We start from the raw sequence: 22901 nt of genomic DNA, 5'->3' as shown, positions 1-22901 counted from the left end.
TCATAACTTTTGCATCGATTGTCCAATTTTCCTCAAACTTTCACTGATGTGTTCTACTAGTATTGTTGCATTCTCTCAACCCTTATGTTTATGAAGGTGAACTTGTCCTTTAAAGGGTACATACTGCACAATTGAGGTTTTTTTCTTTTCTGTAATTTGGTGGATGCCGCAGATCTGCCAAGAATTCCAGCCAGGTTTTAATCTGTGAAAAGTAGCTCTTGGCCAGGAGTAGGCCTCACCTGTTGTTGATATTCGAATATAAAGATTCCCTGTTAATCATAATTGGTACATTTCTGAAATAGTTCACACAATACACAGTCTGCAATGTTGTGGTAAATTGTGTGTCATGGATCATCCTGACCGTAGCATGCTGTAATATGTGGGTATTTTGTGCTTTGACATTTATGGGACAGTTCATACTCAATGAGCCATAACCCTCTGAGAAACAGGTACACAGTGTATTGAGAGCACACTTGGTTGTGAGCAGATCATGTTAACTGTACTCTGTAGGAGACAATCCATCCTGTCAGCAATATGTTAAAGCTACACTGTACTGTGACACATCTCCTGCTCACACATACAATGCACGATTGGAATGGTGTACTTACAAAAACACCTGTTCTTTGCACACTAGTATGTATCAGCATAGTGTGCATCATACACATTGTACAACTTGTCAATTACACTGTCCAGCTGTCTGTGGTGAACTGTGTGTTTTCGCCCTCTTCTTTAGCATACGGGGATTACCCTTAACAGCAAATATGTGATGGTCCCAACTAGAATTTCTGCTTATTTCAAAGCTTTGGTATGTATGTAACTTGATAAAATTTAAAGTAAAGAGTTTCCACAGCTTTGAATATTTGTTGTTATAACCACACACGAATTAAATAGGTCATCATGAAATCATATTTGTGTAGGTGTGTAGGCCTACATGTATACAGATGAAAAAAAAACAACCCTGCTGCAATGTAAAAAAAAAAAAAAAAAAAAAAAAAGAAGTAGGCCTACATTCTAATATCAGTTGGAACCATTTCAAACATTCTCAAACTAGAATTAAATTTTGGAATGTAGTTTCAAAAAATTGCATCAGAGTTAATAATTTGAGATGATGCACATGCTGTATTCTTTGCCAAGATACTTGAAGTACAATGGTATGTAACATGCCATGCATATCAAATGTGTGGTCTGCAGTTGTCTACACTTTAAGACACAGATAATTATTATTTAAATGAAAGGGCCTTGTGGGATTCCCCACAGCATATTGTGCTGAGGATTTTTTTTTTTTTTTTAAACTTGCCATGTAATGGAAATTCTTGAAAATATACACGCAATGTAGAAAATATTGGATTTGACTGAAATATGCGATGAATCACCTGTTGTCTTTTACAGGCATTCAGAGAGTAGCTCCTCCAATTGTGCTTTAAAGGTCAAACATGATTTTTGCAGTTCATCATCCTGATGTGAGCCCTGCCAACAGAGTACTTCGAAAGCCAAACTGGCACACATGCACAACAAACATTTGCTTGACAAGGCGCTGCAGGAAGTGCAATTGTGTATATTTGGAAATGCGTTATCACAGCTGTGCTGGCAACTTCTAATACAGGTCATCAGTTGCTAGAATGTGTAATTTTTGATGCTTCTAAAAGCCTGTTGAACCGTACAGTGAGGGGAAGATTTTTTTCTTCTTCTTTTTTAAGGTAATATGTGCAGCAGATCTCAGCTTTGATAATTAGAGCTAACTAAGCCTAGTATGACTCAATATTAAAGAATGATTAATATCTTTGAAATGCTTTGATAAAAAAAGCCAAAATTTTCAAAAGATATTGAATGAGTTTTTATTCTATTCAGACATCACTGATGTATACCGTATGATATTTCTGCATGCACTGAACTGACATATTTTGAGGTAATTTCCCTCTAATGGGAAATAAAATATGTGCAGTAAATGTCAAGCTGTCAGTTTCAAACTTGCTTGCTTGTCACTTCCCTCTGCTTCCTGTAGTAGAGTGATTAGTTTTGTCCCACTTCAACGGTCGTGCTCCCACCAAAATTCTTCCCGTCAAATTAGATATCAAGCAATTATTATCCTGCTTATTACTTATGAGGCTTCCCTTTGTGCATCAAATGTATTGCTTCCGTCGCTGTCTGCACATAACGAATTTCATCTGTACTAGAGCCATTAGAGACCGGGAGCTGGCCAAAACACACACATGACTGAAATGCCACAGCACTTTGAAGAAAGTCAAAACCAGTGGGAGAGGGCGGGGGCCCCTGGAGCTCATGCCTGCCAAGTGCCATTGCTATGCACCCCACCTAATAGCACTATTTACTCCCGACTCATAGCCAATTGCTTTCACAGTTGGCATCCTGTGCAGCTGAGTACATTGGCTACACATTACAAGTACAGATGTAACTTCCATCTTTATACTTCCTCTATGATACACAATGTATGACCTAAACAGTCCTAGAGACATGTGATACTGTTTGAATAGAGCCCATACCGGTACTATCACTTCTAAGCACCCTATTTCTAAAGGTCAGTATCAGCCTTGTTATATCTGTATCTGTATCAGAGGGAAAAATCTACATGTGAGGATTTTATATGACCTGACAGTATGCAGGACTATACATTTCTGGCTTCATGTCAACAGCTCTTCAACATTGTAGATGTTTTTTCATTCTCAACAATCAGGCAGTGTCCTTTCTATAGAAGATGAGCTGCACATGCTTGTCTCATGTGGATGAAAGAAGCGGAAAAGCCAACCCATGTGATGTGATTGCTTTTGAAATGGCTTTCAGGTGGTGTGGAATAGAAAATGGTATATCAGCATATATTGCACTATAATATGAAGGGTTTGTTTGCAAAAACCGATAAGTCCATTTTTGAAGATTTTGAAGTCCGATCTCTGTCAAAAAGTACAAAATAATACCTTTTAAATGATATATTGGTCGCTACATATAAAGGTATATTTTTGAAGTTATGGTCAAAAGAAGCAAGAATTTTCCTATTATTCTCTTTATTTTTCTTGAACTTTAATCGCAAATATCTCCATTTGGCAAATATGGACTTATCGGTTTTTGCAAACAAACTCTTCTTATATTAAAGATACTGTGGAGATTCTGGCAGGTCGTGAGCTCTGGCCCACTTCTACTCACAAGGGTGCTTTGTGAATCCTGCTTCAGCAACCCTTGATGTGCCCCCTGAGTTGTCGGTTAGTGCCAATTGGCAAAGACTCCACTGCCAAATCTGTTTGGAGACTTCCTTATAAGATAGATGATGTGCAGTACTGAGGTACTTGACCACAATATTTCTATAAGACATTTAGAAAGAGGCAGAGAATTAAGTAAAACTGGGATCTTTGGAGTGCAGTTGAAAAAAAAAGGGGACTTTACATTGATTATAGTGCCTGATTGACAATCTGCCACAATATGGGCACAAACGATGACCATGTGCCAAATCCAAGAAAACAATGAATATCACACTCTATGATGTGCTCATAAACAGACCATCCAGCAGTTTAGGGGTTGAGACTCAACTATGAATTATTGATGACAGAAAGTTAGTTGAGGGTAATTAATCAGATGCAAATGTTGATATGCTATGTTCAGTTAGATAAAGTAGGCTCTGGTAAAGACAAGGTCTGCAGTTCTTAAGTGGTGATGTTCTACTGGCATTCTGAAACCAGTGAATCTGAGGCCTTGATATAAGAGAAGAAAGTATGTATTCAAAAGGCAGCATATTTTGCTGATCGCAGATGAAGAAAGAGAAAGAATACATCATTGCAGGATTGATTTGTTTTGTATGCCTCTGCATCAAGGTTCCTGGATGTACAATGTATGTAGAAGCACTCTAGTGCAGTGGCTTTTGTTCTTAGTGTTGATCAGATGGTAGTTTCTTAGTTTTGGATCCTGCTTTATGTGTCCATTGTGGACAAAATTCATGGCGTCCTTCTTGACTAATGAGTATATGGGGTTACTAGCAGTGTGTGGGTAGGTGAAAATTGCAGGGTCTTTAGCAGAGTAGAGCAATTACTGGCAGGCTTCTCCAGGGACATGAGAATGATTCTATCATCATTCTTATCATCAATGATATTCTTGCAATATCATCACTATCAGTGTCAGACTAACTGCTTTGAGTTTGGACCATCCTTTCATTCTGTGTTCAGGGGCATATAGTTTGACATCGTGTGGAATTTTGTGATGAGGTACATGTATTTTACCATTCCCTGCTTTTTATATCCCATACCAGTGATCATTCATTTTCGGACATGGTAATTGCTTAAGGATTCTTTTCTCTTTTCTGCTTTCACAGTGATCTATGCAAATCAGTCTGAGGCGGTACCCACCACCATGCCTATCATTGAGGTAACCAAGCACCATGACACCAGCCGGAGTGTTCCCCTCCAGATTCTGAACAAGGGCCCAGAGTACTTCCGGCAGCAGGCACTGAGGAACCAGCGCCGGCAGGGAAAGAGTGCGGCCGAGCAGCTTGCCGAGTCCCGCTCCCAGTACCTCAAGCGGGACCTGTCGCCGCCGGCTCAGCTGCTCAACGACAACAGCAACAATCATGTCACGGACAATAGACTGATCCACAGCAGGCAGTATGCCACTGATAGAAGTGCTGCGCTAGTGACAGATAATGCTTCAAAGCACGAGAGGATTGAAGTCATTGAATTTGAACAACAAGAAAGCAAGAGAGGGCGTGATAGACACAGAGACAGTAAAAGGGGGCGTAGAAAGGGAAAAGGTCAGACAAATGACCTGAATGGAAATAAAGACACACTGGATGTTTGTGAGAAGGCATCTTTGGATTCACCTGAGTATGATGGCAAGGTTAAGGAAACAGAATTGTTGGTGGGTATTGGACATCGTGACACGAGTGGACCCACTGATAATGCTGATTCCCCAACCCGAAGCCATGGTTATAGATCACCAAGGCCCTCTGTGAGGGAAATCGTTTCTAAGCTAGGTGGACATGCAGCACTAGAAAACCAGGATCGGCCTGGTTATGCCCAGAAAACAGTTCAAAGTGGTAGACAGAGGTCAAAGAAGGCCATTCACTTGGCATCGAGCGAGTCAAGTGAAACGAGCCCAATTCTACCGCGGAAGACGAGTTATGCCACAAGATCATCCAGACCTTCCGCTGTCAGGAGTCGGGAACGGTCAAAACCCTCCCTGCCAGCCAAACCCAGTAGCAAGATCTTTGAGAAGAAGTCTCCCAGAGGCTCCCATGTTCAAAACATACTCAATGTCCTGCACCAACAGACAAGTACTTCATCATCTTCCTATGATGACACGCCCCGAAGGAGCAGTAGAAGCAGTGGCGCACGAATCAGGGGAAAGTCCTGTCCTCCAACAAGTCGTACTAAACCCTCTTTGGCTGATTTATTAGCGAAGGATGCAGAAGATGGCCGACCACGCAGCAAAGATTTAAATGACTTGGAAAACTTTGTAAGTACTGACAGTGAGGGATCAAACTTTGTTGCTGTGAAAGCGAGGATAAGGACACTTCAATCCCCAAGGGGGACATCGGCTCAACTTTCTCTACCAAAGCCTATATCAAAAACTCTTTCAAATGTCATGAAAGCGCTAGATGAGCAGGCATGCTCTGCAAAAGACACACAGGGTGAGACCAAAATGGAAGAGGAACTGACTCAGAGGCAATCTACTTCAACAACTCCCAAAACCCACTTCTCAAAAACAGACTCTAGCAACTCAAAGCTGAATGATGGCAGGAGCACGGGCAGGAGTGAACCTGTTCTTGCCAAGCAGACCAACATTATGCTTGATTCATCAAATATGTATGCTCTTCCATTGAAAGACCCAGTTAAATCCAAAGAGCAGGTGCAAGAACATGCGCTGTCCGAAAATAGCCAAAGTTCTGGATCAAGTGTCAAACAAAAAGTAAACCTTATTGCCAAAGGAGAATTTGGGAGCATAAAGAATGTAGCAAGTGATAGTGGTATGGCTGTTGCGAAGAAACCAGTGCTTCAAACAAGGTCAGCAGATGCAGCAGTTCAGGAGAAGCAAGAAGTGTCAAAGAGTGCCCTGCGACCAGTTCATCTCAACAAACCTGAACTCCCAAGGAAACCAGACATATCAGTGTTTGCCAAAGCTTCACGGCTCTCGTATCACATCTACGAAGTGGTTCCCGAGGACATCAGCAGGGCCAGGCAAGGGGAAGCACCAGCTGCTGCTGGAGACAATGTCTTTGAAAACCCTGCCCATTTCAGTGATCCGGAGGACTCCTTTGAAGTAGTGACTAGTAGTACATTCACAGAGGCGCCAACTGCCAGTAGCATTGGGCCAGCTGCTGGCAACACTGGGCCTGACAATGTTGCTGTGATTAGTGAAGAGCAGCACACAGGAAAGGAAGGACCAAAGCAAGGCTCAATGTTGTCCTCTTTAAGCAGTCACATGAAGCGACTAAAAGGCATTCTGTTGAGGGACAAAGATCCGCAGAACGTGACTAAAGAACAAGGAAAGGCATGTGATGATGTCTTAAAGAGTGGCACAGGTAAAAGTGAGAATAAGAGATTGAAGTATGACAGCCCAACGCAAAGAAAACTTGCAGCCCAGTTGGGAATAGAAAGTGATGAAGAGCGGGAGGGAAGTAGGCACAATAAATATTCTGTGGTGGAAGATATCCAGGATGAGCACATTTACACCGAGAATTCCACATCTGTTGAGCAGCACTGTAGTAATTTGAATGAGGAAGATGAGACCATCAGGGTAGGAGACACAACCACTGATCAAAATTTAAAACTCATGCTGCCCATCCATGCGAAATCTCTTAGCTTGGATGACATTAGCAAAAAAGCAGAGAAGCCACCATTATCAGAGAGTGTGTCTTTGCCATCAGCCAATGATGACCAAGTCAAGAAAGGGTCATCAACAGATCAGGACCCGTCTTCCGGTGAACCGTTTGCCATGCCCCGTGACAAACAGAAGAAGGAGCTTAGCAAGAAACTTGAAATGTTTCTCAAGCAGAGCAAAGCATATGAAAGTGGTGGAGAATCTCCAAGCAAGGAATCATGCGACTCGGGAAAACTGAAGAAGAAAGTGAGTTTCGATGATACGAGCATTTCTGCAGACACGACAGATAAACAGAGTGAGAGGAACACACGAAAGGTCTCCATCACTCCACTGTGCTTGAATTATGATGTGGTTGAGTACAATACAGACTGGCATAAAGATCAAGTTGAGGAGACAATAGTTATCGATCGCAATAATACTATCCGATTGGCCACTCCAAGGACACATGCGATACCTCAAACTGTTGACAGTGCCCCTGCAGAGAAGAAAATTCCAAGAGTTAGGGAAGATGCAGCTGTGCCAAAGGAAAGTGAAAAGAAGGAAGATATTCCCAAGGATGAAAAAGAATCAACTGATGGCAAACAAATGGAAGGTGTGTACGATGATATTGATATGTCTAATATGTACAGTAATGAATCCTCTCTGCAACCAAAACACACAAGTGGCTCTAAAAGAGAACCAGCTTCCGAGGATATCCAAGGTGCTCGTTCTGGTGATGCGCTGAAAAGTTCTAAGCTTCTTGACTTCAGAAAAGCATCAGTCAGCACAGACTTTGACACATCTCCAACACACGACTACAGAACCGCTACCCGCGAAGGACTGTCGGATGTAAAGCAACGTTGTGGGACCTCATCTTCTGGAAATGCTGTGGCTAAGGGAGAGTATGACACTTCCTCAAGGTCTGATGACTGTGGGCTGGGTGTGTCACGTGGCAAGGTAAAACACTTGAAACCCTACAATGCCCGTCCCTTCAGGAATAAAAACTTCAGCAGTGACGAAGACATCATACCTGAGGAGCATACAAGGAAATCGTTCTGGCAGACCAAGGCTCAGCTGGACCTACCCAGCAATCAGCAGAAGACTGTTGGTTCTGACCTGAATGCCGCAACTGATGGTGACAGTGAATCTGCCGACACACAGTCAGCCATGGGTCGCTCAAAGTCGGAACCCAGCAACGCCACTCTGGCTAGCGAGCTCAATAGCTTCTTCGACCAAATGGGTCTGGAGGACGCCATCTTAGAGCTCGTTGGCAAGCCCCACATCTATGATGAGGAGGAAGTGTTCCACGACATGCACGTGTGGCGAACAAGAACCCTGCAGAGCTCTGAGAGCGACGACTCCAACACCTCCTATGCCATGTCGGAAACGAGCAACGTCAGCGAGGATGGCGTGATGAACCTGAGGAAATTCACCAAGCAGCTCCCGGACCAATCTATGTCGATCGTGACCAAGAACGCCCGTGTCATCAAGTGGCTCTGCCAGTGCACCAAAGCCAAGAAGCAGAGTGTCTCATGATGTTTGGTGCTGCCCTAAGTCATACCTCTTTGTGAGTATCATTCAGGTACTAACTTGCACATAGTCCGCTAATGCATTAGAGGTAATTTTCTGAATATTGCAATCTTACAGTAGGCTAACCCAACAAAGATAACTCACGTAATGTAAAAAGGGATATAAAGTTTTGCTCTTGTAATTTTTTCGTGCTTGGTTGGGTAAGATGAATTTCACATGTTTTCAATTCCACAGAACCAAAATGTGAAATAGTACTACATACAACGAGCAATGAAATTAACATGTTTTATTATCTTGGTAGATTCATGTTGTTGGGAATGCATGACAGTGTCCAGTATTACAGTATGTGAATATCAAATTTGAGTAAGATAAAAAGCCATAATTGGTTCATTTGCATACTGTGCAAGAAATGCATGATTGATCAAGATATAGATTTTCATAATCTAAAGTAGTTTGCTGCTTGGCATTTGTGATGCTGAAGCTTTGGAAGGTGAGTGACCGAGAGCAGAGAGAGCAGGTGTACGAACATTCATCATTATTAAACATGATACCAGCATTTGATGACAGAATGATCCAGGTCTTTGGCCGAAGGTTTCCACTGACTCACAGGATGACTAATACTATCATAGCTAACTGACCATAAAGATGATATCCCTTTTAATAAGATTAAATCCTAGAGTCATCTTTTGCAATGTCAAAGAACAAAGGAAAAGGCTTCTTGGTTGAGCAGACATATCACAACATTTGCTATGTGGTCATGGGTTGTATGATACATTTGTACCAGGGCCACCAGCATACAGGATGCCTCTAGCAGTCATCTTTAGAGCTCACTCATGAAGCTTTACAAGGTGTAGGGTGATATTTAAACAGAAATATTTGCATTGATTTTTCATGTGTATGCTTTACTGAATGCTGACTGTAAGGTGCAAAGTGAGCCATTCATCACCAATGCCAAAACAGTATGCAAGAGGAGAAACAGTTAAGAATCCCAAACAAGCACAAGACTAAAAAGAAAAAAAAAAATATAAAATTCCTTCATTTCAGCTCATGTATTGATATCTTTTCTGTTCTTTGGTGTATAGGACATTTTTAGGCAACTAATTTGCTGGAAAAGTACTAATCATATATTAGTGGATTTCTGGTGAAAGGTACTGGCACATTTTGTAGAAGCAAATTTTTGGCTGATGACTGCACAGGTGTATGTAAAACCCGTAAAAATCAGAAGTTCAGCTGAAATCTCCATGATAACCAATTTCTCTTGAGCTTTATTTCAAATTATATGCTATGACTCAGGCTTCATCTTCCTCAAATCCCCAAATAGTTCAACTGTCAGAAGTTTTACTTGGATTGCTTTTTCCAGTGTGGACATGGAATTGCGATGGAAAACTTAATATCAACAGCTAGTTGTCTTGCTATTTTTCAGAAATCTCCAGTTCTTAGTCACCAGTCTTCTAAAATATGACTCCTGGAACGGGATATGTTTCCACATATGCTAATACCCTGCTTGTGTGAGTTCTTGTGAAGGACTATTTATAATGTTCACTCCCATCTGTGCCATTTGAGACACATCACTGTAAGTGTTTGAAATAGCTGCAGGTTTTGAAAGATATCGTGGTTTGTGAGTGAGTGTAGACAGAAGCATAGAATCATGTGAGTTAAAATCTCACATATTTACATTTACAGACTGTGTGGATGGCCCCTGGGACCTGTACGAATGTAGATCGTCTCCCATACCAGGCATATTCCACCATTGTGAATAAGTCCTAGTAGTGTTGTAAGCAGCCATCTTGAATTGACATTTTGACATTCATGTTTGAACAAAAATTGCAAAAATGTCTGTTGGAGGCTGTCATTTAATTTCCTGCAGACTGGCTGGTTCATCCATTTTGTTTTGTTTTGACTCGAGAAACCAGATGGGAATGTACTTTAAATAAATGACAAAAATAAGTGAAGAACTCATTTTGCATGCAAAGGCCTAAAGCATGGCAGGGGGCCTGTGTTTTTTGCGCTGTTAATATAGAAGAATAGATGTCAAAGTGTGGAATGCATGGAACTTGGTCCCTGTCTGACCCCAGAAGTATCAATAACCAGCAGCAGACAGAGGGCAATCCAAAAAAAGCTTGTCAATGTCAGCTTTAGGCCTATCTCTCTCCCCCCCCCCCCCTGGACTGTCAGTCTGTACGTTTTTACAGCACAATTTCGGACAAAAACATCAAAACTGGAGCCTGTTTGACGATTTTACTCAAAGCATACTGGGTTTTGATTTACTGGAAAATAGATGATACATGTATGTCTATATTTTCATGTAGGTTTAGACGCAGGTGATTTTTATTCCATTGCCAGTTGAGTAGGGTAGGACTACACTTGTTGCATGTATGTTCTGGCTATTTTCAAGGAAAATGTAAGGCATTCTGGTAGGGCAAGCTCGTAATTTCATATGGGCATGGATCAATTTATATTTTCAAAAAAAGAATACATGCCTGCATTTGTCTTGTGGAATATTGATTGCCTTCAGTCCTTCTGATTCTAATGATGGCAGCATTACAGGGTAAAGTACTGCCTACAAACATACAATGAGAATATAAAGCAAATACAATGTATTAGGTTCTGAGATGAGTGTTTGTCCTTCACTGTCTAGAGAATAACTTGAATTTTCCTATTGGAGTTGAAATAAGTACCGTAATAGTCCATCATGAGGAAAATATAAAATATTCCTTAAGTGGTCATTGTGAGGAACTCTCTATAAACAGACATTACCAAAAGTAGCTGTTTGTCTGTGTAATCCCCTTGAATATGAGTAGTCCAGTCTGACCAGACGCCTTGAGAATGGTGTCTAATAGCTAAAATGTTCCTTGGAAGAAGGACTGGAACGAATAAGACTATAAAATTAACCCGTTCCTTCCGCAATTCTGTAAATACCTTTAATGTCCCCAAACGAGATTGTTTTTGCCCATCGACAGAGAACGGACAGGTTGGTAATCCACCTGTGCGAAAGCAGTCAAGCGGTGAATGCATCCTCTCCTGGTCAACTACATGTGCCCTTGAACAATAGAAATGAAAAAAATGTATGAATAGAGTGTGTGCTGATGGGCTCACAGACTCTTTTGTTCTGCACAAAATCAGGCACCAGAATGCAATAACTGGGGTCAGCGAACACAGAAATCTACTGTGATCAGCTTTGATCGCTAATGTACACGTTCATACGAGTTTTGTAGCAGAGCAAGGGCAAATTAAATCGGAACAAAGGTAAAAAATGCTGTGATATACGAATTTTTCCAACAGAAAAAGAACAAGCGATGATAGAATAAACTCTAACCTTTTTATCAAACCCATTTTGGGGGACTTTATAAACACAAAGAAACATGAATTTAGGCCTCAAAAGCAGGCACTCTTGTCTTCATCTTGGGAACCTGGTATACCAGGGCCCCGTTGCTAGAAACTTTGCGTTTAAACGCAACTTGCAACTGATTGTCACTGGCCAATCAAAATCATGGTTGCATGCATGTCTTCTTAATAGGGCAGACCCTGAGCCAATCAGAATGGTTGTTTCAAAATTAGCAATTATTTGCAATTGATTGCAACTTTCTTGCAACGGGGCCCAGGTTCCCAATATCAGTTGCTCCCACGGGAACCTGGTATACCAGGTTCCCAATATCAGTTGCTCCCACGGGAACCTGGTATACCAGGTTCCCGTAAGGAACGGGTAAGGAGGGAAAACAAAAAGCAGAATATCTCTCCTACCCACAGCGCACTATGTCTTGGGCAAACGGGGCTGCTGTGGCCGCCGGGAACATGGTGTAAACGTAACATAATGTTTACAGGTTATCAAGTTTGTAACACAATTATTGTGTGTAATGTTGTCTCGAGTTAACAGTTGGTAAGGACACTTGATTTTGGTGTCTGAAAAGCATTCTGTAACTCTAAATATGCATGTTTTGAATTATGTATCGAACTCGCATATTACAAACAAATTTTTCCTGTTGGCGTAATGCCCTTGTTATTGCTACAATCAATGTTGAGGAAATGAGAGTTATCTTTGCACTTTTTCATGGGACGAATTCTTCAGGGGTTTAATGCCTGTCATTTGTAACTCTTCCATCACCTTTGTATTTAGAATCAAAGGGATAGTATTGTTCAAGTGTCTGTAATTTTGTCATCTTAAAGAATGACTTTCAGTTTCTCTTGCTAGTTTCTCCTTTGTTGCTCCACTGTGCTGTTGTTGTCTCTAGTGTCATGTTTTTCTTGTTTGCGATGTTTTCTCTTTTGCAGTAAGATTCTTTCATCTCTCCTTTGTCATGCTCTCTTGTTCTTTTTGAAACTCTTCTCTCATAATGCTGTATTTTGTTTTGTTTTGTTTTTTTATAGATTGATTGAATGGGAGAAGGGCCATGTCTATCATTGTGGGGTTTTTGTGTGTGTGTGTATGTTTTTTGTGTTATGTTTTGGTTTTAAGAGCTGCTTGTTCCACAATTCCTTTCATCAGTAGCTTCCCTGGACACTCTTAACATAATAACTTTTATGTGAAATACATGCATATTTTCCTATTTGAAGAGGAGTACTTCACTGAAGGTTTAGATATCCTCTTATGCTTGAATAACACTTCTTTCTTTAAGTTTTGTACTGTCAATGAATTTGACACAGTGAACTGTTGATATTGAATAACTGTTATAGCTCGACGATTTTAGCATCGTGAGAAAGTGACTGTGAAATTGTCAGAGTGGAATTTTGTATGAAAACTTCGGAAATTAAAAAGCCCCTAAACATAAGATAACAATATGTAAAACAAGATCCAAAAAAAGGTGCTTAAAGCTGAAGCTCTACAGTCCAAGAGAAATGTTCCTGAAGCAGAAATTTGGATGAACTGACATAATTTGATGAGCCAAACCTCGGGAAAGGGTAAAGGATGTGAAATGGTAACATACATTTTTGAAGGAGTTAACCACTATGAGTTCTCAGTTAGAAATTCCATAACAATATCTGTTATAGTCTTGTTTTCATGAACAAAAATAGAAAATCAGTTGTACAGATTCTGTGTTGTCATTCCTTTTTTTTACACAAAATCATCAAAGCATAATATTTGATTTTGATGAAGGGACATTTTAAAATTGGATATTCTTATTAGATCTTCTAAAAAAGATAGATAACATAATATGCTTCTTTGTGTAAAGTGAAATTCATACAGATCCAAACAAAATAGATTATAGATATTTAGTGGGATCATGAAGGAAGTAATATATCAGTTGAGAAAGTTATGAATTCTGTGAAATTTTAAATGTGCGATGTGTTTAATATAAAGCAACAATGTAGTTGAGTAATTTTCTTGGTGAGAATTTAACAGGGACCACAGATAATTTTCCAGACACTCATCAAATAGTTAATATCTTGTCATTTATATAGACACCCAAAGGCAAAAAACACAATACAATTTTACATTTTTGTTGAGTGAGTCAGAGGGGCTTGCTCCCTCCATTCCTGGTCGTTATAGAGGGTGGGTTCCTCCTCTGTCAGCGATCAGCGGGGCTTAGGGCTCCGTTTTATTTTCGTTCGCTGACAGTTTGCTGCGATTTCCTGACGGCGCAATTTTCAGGAGATTATGGGCTTCCTTGTTTACAAGCCCGGAGTCATGTTTCCTTGTGGTGTGAGAATTATTATTTTTTTTTTTTTTTATTGAGAAATTGTGTGATTAATAGTTTTGATATTTCTATTTTAGTAATGGTGTAAATGAGCGTGACTGGATGTTAGACGGAAAAGGATAAAGAAGTCGGTTTAATCAAGAGATTCGTATGAAAGTTGAGCTCAGTGTGGGAGGCTGATGTACTTTGTTTTTAGAGGGAAGGACAAATCATTGAGAAGGATTGCGATGTGAACCAGCACCAAAGAAACACAGAAAGCAAAATATTTGTGAAAATCAACGCGGAATGTCCGTATAAAAAGGAGCAAAGAAAATATTTAGATTAAGCTCATCATGAGCTGCTCACAACCTTTATATGAAATGTATGACGCAACACATTGACTCATCTGCTTTTTTTATGACCAGTATATAGTTTGTGTAATACTGCAGATTGAGGTATATTTTTTTTTTTGGGGGGGGGGGGAGGAGATGAGTGTGTAATAAGTTTTGTTGTTGTTTCGTTAATTGAGAACAAGATTACATTCCATATATGGTGATAATGAATGTTCGAAACTTGATTATATTGCAAAACATGTTTGCCGTTGCAAAACACGTTTGCATCCCAACACCATTTTGAAACCCCAAATCAAAACACACAAAAAAGGTGAGTTTGCAATGGGCAATTCTCTCAAATCACTTTTACTGGGGAAGCATAAACACAGATCACGTTTATGATCAATGATTCTCTCAAGCCATATCTACTTGGAAAGCATAAATGCAACATCACATATATGCTGAACAGCTTGCAACTATAGGGATTTATAATTTTTCAACAATGCGTAGGGCACGTTCTCAAAAATGGCTCTTTATCGAGCTTAAAAAAAATTGAGCATAACACCATCCCCGTGAACTGCATTTTGGATCAGCGTTTCCAACTCCGATTCTGCCTATTGAAATTAAACATAATCAAAGACATTATTTACTACTTGCAGATGAAACAAAAGCCCAGCTTAAATGCTGCAAAATAGTTCTAAAATGTGAAAATGTAAATTAGGGATAGAAACAACCACTGTAAAAATGTTGATCAGTATAATCAATAATAAGTAATTGTTAAATTATACAAAATGTGAACAATAGTCATGATAACATTTGTAGACTAAACCGTCTACAGTCATATGGTTTACTCAGAAAAATAGTGATATCTCCTTATATTTTTGGCTTTATTGCAAAATTCTTATATGGTAGGATGTTTTGTAATACAAAGTGTGCAACTAATCTACACGTATGCAGCAAATGTTATAACTCAAACATTCTTTTAGATCACTGCTCCCAATGGTAGACAATATCTTTAAATAATCAAGGGCGAATCCCAATCCATGGTATGGCTGGTAGTTGAAAATGAGTACTGTAAAACACAATATTTTTGTGGCATGAAATTTTTGCAAATTGGAGCCAGTGGCCTTTTTTTGCGGCATGAAATTTTCATGGGTTGCCTCTAACATTCAGTGCATATTTCTAGTGTAAATAAGAACTTTCGTGTGCATTTTAATTTTGCGAATCTTGGCTCTCGTGAAATTCTAAATGCTCATGAGCATTCTCGTTTTACAGTACCCTGGTAGACAGGGACAAAGAATGGCAAGGGCTTGAGAAGAACTCAACATTGTAATTATACTTCTAGATCAAGTTTCTAAACATGTTAAGAGTTTCATGAATCTCCTTCATGGCTACTGCAGACTGCTCAAATGTCATTCTACACAATAGCTTAGAGTCAGAAACATCTTCCTAAGTATCAATTAACCAGACTAATTCTCTCTGTCTTGAAGTGTATCATGCATTTATGCATGCACCAAGATGAAAGTGATAATCCAATCTCCTCAATTATATGTTGGGGGGGGGGGGGGGGACCATGATAAAGATAACAAGAATGCACTGAGAATTGAGCAATACTTCACTGGAAACTCCCCCCCCCCCCCTTTGATATAACTGACCAATCAGCATATTTAAAGGGACTGTACAGTACTGGTTGAGGTGGGGATTCATGTTTTGAACATTTCTAAGTGAGATAATGAGAAACCTCTTATGAAATATGAAAGAGCATGTAATTTTAGGAGGATTCAACGTTTATTTCATGAAAATTGGTTTTCAAATGGCCGAGATATCCAAAAAAGTGATAATGATAAAAGGTGACAGGCCAGCTCTTTTATTAGGATGTCTTTGTTTCACCTTGTTTGTGGATATCTCAGCCATTTCAAAACCGATTTTCATCAAATAAACTTTTGATACCCCTTAGAATTGCATGCTCTTTGACATCTCATAGAGTGGTTTCTGAATCTCGCAAAACATTATAAGCTAAATCCTCACCTCAACTAGAACTGTACACACCCTTTAAAATGTGTTCTATAAGAGAAACATGTGTAAGTTTGCATTCAGCTCATAGAGAAAAATCACAGCAATTTAGAGTATGAACGGGCATAGAAACATGTTTACCAACGAGTTCCTGGTAAGTGTTAAAATGCCCTTCACCGCACTATTAGCAGGCGCTTCCTTGTTAATTAATTCCCACAGAGAGAAGTGTCTGATGCAAGCAGGAAGTAAACTGTTCTACCTGGGGAGTAATCTAATCCAGTGATTCAAATTAAATTATCCCACAGGGTGCCCAGTGGGGCAAGTAAACTTCCAAGCTTGTTCAACTTTTGGGTTGTCCAGAATTGAAATGAGGTGGACATGTTTGCTATTCTGTTTGATGTTGGTTTTGTTTTCTTGCCTTTTCATTTGTTTGCTTTGTTTTAGAATATTGAGATAATTGTTGAGGGGAGGTGGGGCTTTTATTTTGTTGTTCTTGCAAATTTGAAAACTCCAAGTGACACAGAAATTAGCATAGTAGAATGCCATATGCATACTCTGATATTTACATACAAACAACTGTAAATGCAGAAATATTTGCATCACATTAATATTTACTTGCTTGAATTCTATAACTTACAAAAGTATCTTCACATTTTTCTCTGCACATTTTGAACAGGATTAATCATGTGCTTCATCAGTGATACCTCTGTGATACGGTCGAGTGTGTGTGTGTGTGTGTGTGTGTGTGTGGGTGGGTGTGCACGTGCATGACGTGCCCTAGTACAATACGTAATAGGTCTACAAGTATGCATTTGAGCGCATGTGTGTATGCATTTAGTTTCTGTATATGCAAGGAAGTAATTATTGCACATCGCTGAGTACTAGTAAAAAAAAAAATTAATCATGTAAATATATATCAATGTTTACAGCAATACGTGTATATCTGTGCTGTGATCGTCGGCTCTGATTTTCATTTTTTACCTGATGTTTTTTGGACAAAAACGAGCAAGATAGCAATTGAGGGAAAGGGATTGATTGATAGATAGGTAGAAAGGTTACGTAGAAGATTGACAAATCAGAGAGAACAGATGGATACACAATATTAAACATACAAATATAAGGTTCATTTTTCTTGGTCTTGTTAATGTGGATGGATAAACCTAATCAGATTCTTGATTTTCTATTCAAGGGGGAGGGGGGTGAGGGGCTGGGGATTGATGAAAACCAGGCTGTGTCAAAAGAGCTAACTTTGACCCCGTTTACAGTGCGGGGCCGAGTCCGGCCTCAATTGCGCGGCCGAGCCTCGCAATTTTGTCCGTTTACACTGCTGGGCTCGGCCGCACTTTTGATTCAAACCTTTCAATATTTTGTCGTAGTGGCGCTCTGCTTGTAAACAAACGCAATTTGGTATTGTCTGGTTTTAAGACCCTTTGCCAAATGAATTCCGTGGCGACGAAGTCGCCGTTCGGGCAAAGGCCTTTGCCGAAGGAAAAAATCCTTTGCAGGACAAAACCACCTTAAACTATACTAGTTTTCCACGTTGAGGGGGTTAATATCCTGAATAGCGAAAGATGCAGGCAGAGGGTTTGGAAGCCAGACTAAAATTGGCCGCGCAATTGGCCGCGCATTTGGCCCAGTTTGCGTTTACACCAAGAAGAGGCCGGGCTCAGCCGCGGCCGAGCCGCGGCCGAGACCACCTCCAGAGCGAGGCCAAATGCGAGGCCAATTTTGGCCTCGCATTTGGCCTTTTGCGCGTTTACACTGAAGCGGGGCTGGGCTCGGCCACGGCTCGGCCACGGCCGAGCCTCGCACTGTAAACGGGGTCCACGTGACCAAATATTGATGATGGTGATGATGCCATGGACTTAATTTGACATCATGTGATTGTAATTTGGCATTACTCGAAGGAAAGTGTGCATTTGTGCATCATAATTTAATATGGTAAGTGTAGAAAGTGGGTGAACTTTTGCTAAAATTTGTTCCACTCCCACAAATAACGCCATTTTCTCAATAGACTTCATAGGCTATTCACACCCACGGCTGCTTTGCGGTTCTGATTGTGTTCCATTGAATTATACTGTGCTGAGACACGTTATAAATTTCTTCCCGCTCATGCAAAACCGCCATCAGAGAATTTGCCACAATTCGACCACTTCTTTTGAATGTGTCACCCTACACAGAAGGTGTGGCTGCATTACTCTGAAAGGAAGTGTGCCAGTAAAATGCTGAAATACGTCACACTTGAGACAGAGGTCTGGGAACATCCGTTTTTGTTTTATTAAGACAAGCAAATTTCCTGGCTTGCATTCAATGTGTCGTCATTGGAAATTGATTGATTGGCGGGCTCGATGGCTGCCGCAACGTCAACGATGAGGCCTAGCTCTACGTCACGGGGCATCTTGCCTCAAATCGGGGGTTGACATTTGGCTTGCCAAGGGCCTTCTGGTCACAGAGCGTAATGAGAACATACTCCAGGGGAGCATAATAGAAAGTTAACTGGCTGCCATCCCCCCCCCCCCACGGTTTTTATTCTCTTATCAGGATGACTCGTAGTAATCATTGTAGGAGTAATCATACCCATCTTTGCCCGTCACGTCTTCAAGCAAAAATAATTGTGAATATTATCATTCACTTCATCTTTATTCTATGCCATTTGATTTTTCTGTAATAAACTTTATTCTGCTCAATTAATCTTGATTCTGAGCCTTATAAATCGCACTGTATACCAATATATCACAATATCATGCTGAATGTATTTAAGATTTGTATTTTCTATGGACTTCTCAAGAAGATGTTGACCTTTCAGATTTGGCCTGCAGATCAATATACTGATATTCTAGTGTGGTAAAATACGTTTTTGGGAAATGTCATGTGTGTACCCTTTGAATTCCATGATGTTTTGCATTCAGTTACTGTAGGAAGTAAAGTCAATCTCAAATATTTCACATCAAATTTTCATTGTCAATCTTATTTCATTTTATATTTTGTAAAGGATTTTACGTCTAAAATTTTGTGTTGTAAATGGTATATACAAAATGTACGTCTGGTATTAAATTGATCTATTTTCTCAAAACACCGGAGACACAGCCTCACCTCTCCCAGCTGGCTCCGAGCTTCACATCCCAGTCAATGGCGACAGAGTCCCCGTCAAAGCCCTGCCTTAGCCACATCAATGACTTGTGCTCTGAACACATCCTTAGGTCACACTTCCCAAAGACAATGATCCTGGTCTTACTGGTGGCCTGTGGTTTGTAGTTCACCTGTTCACTGACCGCACCAGAGAGGAAGGGAGCACTCACCTTCTTTTTTTTTTTTTGGGGGGGGGGGGGGAGGGTTGATGTCGCAGGAGAGATTTGGGCAAGTTAATCCTCACTTTCCCCACAGTGACTTTTTGCCCCACCAAGCTTCTGACAGGACCAACAATGCATGCAGTGACGTGGATCTTCAAAATCTCTTCTTTTTAATAGATGATCCGACTCCTATCAGATCAACCTTGAACCTTGTAGTAATGATCCATTTCGAGTGCAGCTCCTTGGAGCTATGGTATTCATACGTGTACCGTGATATTGCTGATCTTCAGAATCTTCCTTTATTTTCTTTATTTTTGCAACATTTTTATAAGTGCAGAGCGTGTCTCAAGTATTATCTCATCTCTTGACCTAAAACTTGTGTCCCTTCTATCTTGTGACTTGTAGATCACTGCTTCTCAGCGTTCTCTATTAAATCGAGGCCCATGTAATAAGCTTCTGCAATTCTTTTTTTCAAGACTCAGATAGATCAAATGTGATTTTTTTTTTTTGTTCACTTTTGGCCCACCGGTTGAGAAGCACTGTTCTAAATGACATTATACAATTTCAGTGAGGTCGCTGCTACGTGACATCCATTCATTGCAGAATGTGTAAATCACATCTAGATCATGTGTACATTTTGTATGTGAGTTTTTCTCTCACTCAACATTTTTTTATTTCTCATGCTCATATTCTTAGTCCTACTCCTACTCATTGCAGGTGAAATACTCTAGAGCCACGTGCCTGTTTGTCTTTGGCAATCCTAACTTGTTGTGAGCAAGTATTGCATACAGCCTGTACCCTGCCCCTTGCCCATTGACACAGACAAGACACTTCTATCCCTGCCAGCCAAACTGTGCATTTTGTCAAAGCGGACGAGTGTCTGTCTTTACTCCAGTCTGCAATGTGTCTGAAAGATTTCAGTCAGCTCCATGCAAGGTCAAATGTTTAATGCAGTGCTTATTTCAATTTGTTATCACTTTGGGATGGATAGTTTGAAGATGTCTATGAGATTAGGACTATAATGGCAAAGTTTATGATATCCAAAGCTGATGAAAATATGGTTTTCTTCAATATACATTGTAGCTTGAAATGATCGAAGAGAAATGGCATTTTGACTGACTAATGAAGATTTCTCGGTAGGCATGAAATGAAAATGTAAAGTCATTTTTTAACCTGCCTTTCACTTTTTCCATATCCCCCTCTTTCTTTTGCTCAGTGGAAGTCTCAGATCTATGCAAACGGTTGCCTTCGGTGCAAGAATGCAGCAGCAGCTAGCTCAGCGTTGGATCTTTGCTGGCCCCCTGATCTGCCCCGCCTGTTCTCCTGTTTTGGGAGTGGACTTGGGACGACCTGTGGACAGCCTGTAGTGGACACTCGTTGCCGTCCTCGTGAGTGAACAAGGATCGGTTGGGGGGAAGTGAGTCAAGACCATGGGATGCACACCTGGGCTGAACTGACCGGCTCTTGAGTGGAGTGGATGAACAGACCGCCAAAAAGTTATGGCCACAATGGTCATCCAGCTGACCATACTGGGCAATGCTGGGAGTTCTTTTTGTTAATTCTTTTTTTGTTTGATGTATTAAGAAAGCATTGGGTAAATGTAACTATTCTCGACTATCTTCTCTTGACCTGTGGCGTTTGGCTGAAAGCAATCATTTCCAATACCCTTTGCATGCTGTGATGTTGAGTGGAAGAAAGAAAAAAAGAACATTATGTCAGACATAATTAACATATTCCATCTCATTTTGCATTGCTTGATTTTATTAGGCGATAACTGTAGCTATACGATGATAGTTCATGAATTTGCTCGTAAACTTTTTTTACATGTTCAATTCTCTTACGCTGTAAAATGTGTGTGATGAGGAAATCCGCTTGTAGAGTACTTCCAAGCAATCATAACATTGTCATCTAATGGCATATATGCATTCATGGTTCATTCAAAATTTGATTGCACTTTCATAGAAGAAGAAAAGAATGTTTGTAGGAATTAAGACTTCCTTGCATACCTTTTGCACTAAGGATTTTACGTTACGGAATGATTAGTGCCACTGTCAATTAAGTTATGGCATGGAATGTGGCATCGATTTGTGTGAATAACACAGGGCCTTTTGCTGCTATGACAGTATTTACACTTCATTAGGTCAAGGTTACTCCAAAAACTCAATGCAAGACCACACATTGGACATCAACAGGTGTTTGTCACTTTCACAGCCGTAGTCTTGTTATCACCTGTAGCCAGCATTTCTAGGAGCTGATTTGTGGCGCCATAAGTGAATTAAATCAATGCTCGCCACAAGCTGGCTTTTATATCCCTCACTGAATCAGTCTTCTAAGAGAATTCGCTGGTCAAGTAAAGATGGCGACAAAGTCATGACTATCAGATACGACACGTCAGCAGCGGATGATTTCATGGTCAAAGCAAAGAAGTTGATTTTTTTTTTTTTTTGTCTAACCTCAAATTTTCCTTGCATATCAGAAGCTGGTGCTCATCGCTGAAATTGAGACCTATATGTGAAGTGCACGTAAAACACTGACAAAATATTACACACTAATAAAAAGATAAGGGTCATTATATAAACCTGTGTGTGTTCTTTGCATGCACAGTTTTTCAAAAGGAACAGAAAAAATTTAGCTCTGCAAAGTTGATTTATTATGCAAACACATGAATAGTTTGGATCTTATTTTCCTTCGAGTGTAAAATAAAGATGACAAACTTTTTCCAGAAACAAGGTAAGCTGAAAACTTCCAAAGTTAGTGTAGCAAGCATGCATGGAGTGAAGATGTGCCCAGTCTGGCCAGATTCTTAAAACTTACACTTATACATGTGCCCTCATTTTACGGAGCCATCCTAAATTAATTTGGTGATTTGGAGCTTGAACATTTTCTTAGGAACTATCTGCTATGAAAGGAATTCTCAAATCCGTCAAATTAGAAACCACCTTAACCCTAATTTACCTGGGCCGTTGATCGCGCGATCCCCGCAAAATTTTGCATGAACATAAAGCCGGATTTAATCTACAAGATTGTTCAGTTGAATTTTCAAAAAATTTGCATTTTCTATTTTAAATTAATTAATTATGAAAATATATGCAAAAAACCTCATTTTCGTCTGTTATTGGCTTATAAAAGCTTATGGAATACTGATTTTTGGTGTAAATATTCCTAGTGACATTCTGAACATTTGTGCGCAAAAAAAAAAAAATCAGTATCAAAATTAATTTCTAATGTTTTTTATTGTTTTATCATTTTTTATGTATTTCTTTGTTTTTTTAACTTTTGTTTTTGTTGTTTTTTCAGCAGAATTTGTCATACACATCTTTACAAGCATA

The 22901-nt window shown here is 40.0% G+C and overlaps 1 protein-coding gene across 1 annotated transcript; it reads left to right on the top strand.

Annotated features, from left to right (window-relative positions):
* Positions 1–4341: 4341 nt before the first annotated feature.
* LOC140234135 (uncharacterized) lies at positions 4342–21298 on the top strand. Its single transcript, XM_072314207.1, has 2 exons — positions 4342–8362; positions 20789–21298. The coding sequence occupies exon 1, from the start codon at positions 4351–4353 to the stop codon at positions 8329–8331; it is 3981 nt and encodes a 1326-aa protein (XP_072170308.1). The 5' UTR covers positions 4342–4350; the 3' UTR covers positions 8332–8362; positions 20789–21298.
* Positions 21299–22901: the final 1603 nt, after the last annotated feature.

This window comes from Diadema setosum, chromosome 10 (genome assembly GCF_964275005.1).
Source record: "Diadema setosum chromosome 10, eeDiaSeto1, whole genome shotgun sequence".
NCBI classification, from domain to species: domain Eukaryota; kingdom Metazoa; phylum Echinodermata; class Echinoidea; order Diadematoida; family Diadematidae; genus Diadema; species Diadema setosum.
The sequence above is the reverse complement of the archived record's forward strand: the minus strand, read 5'-3'. Positions and strand labels throughout refer to the sequence as shown.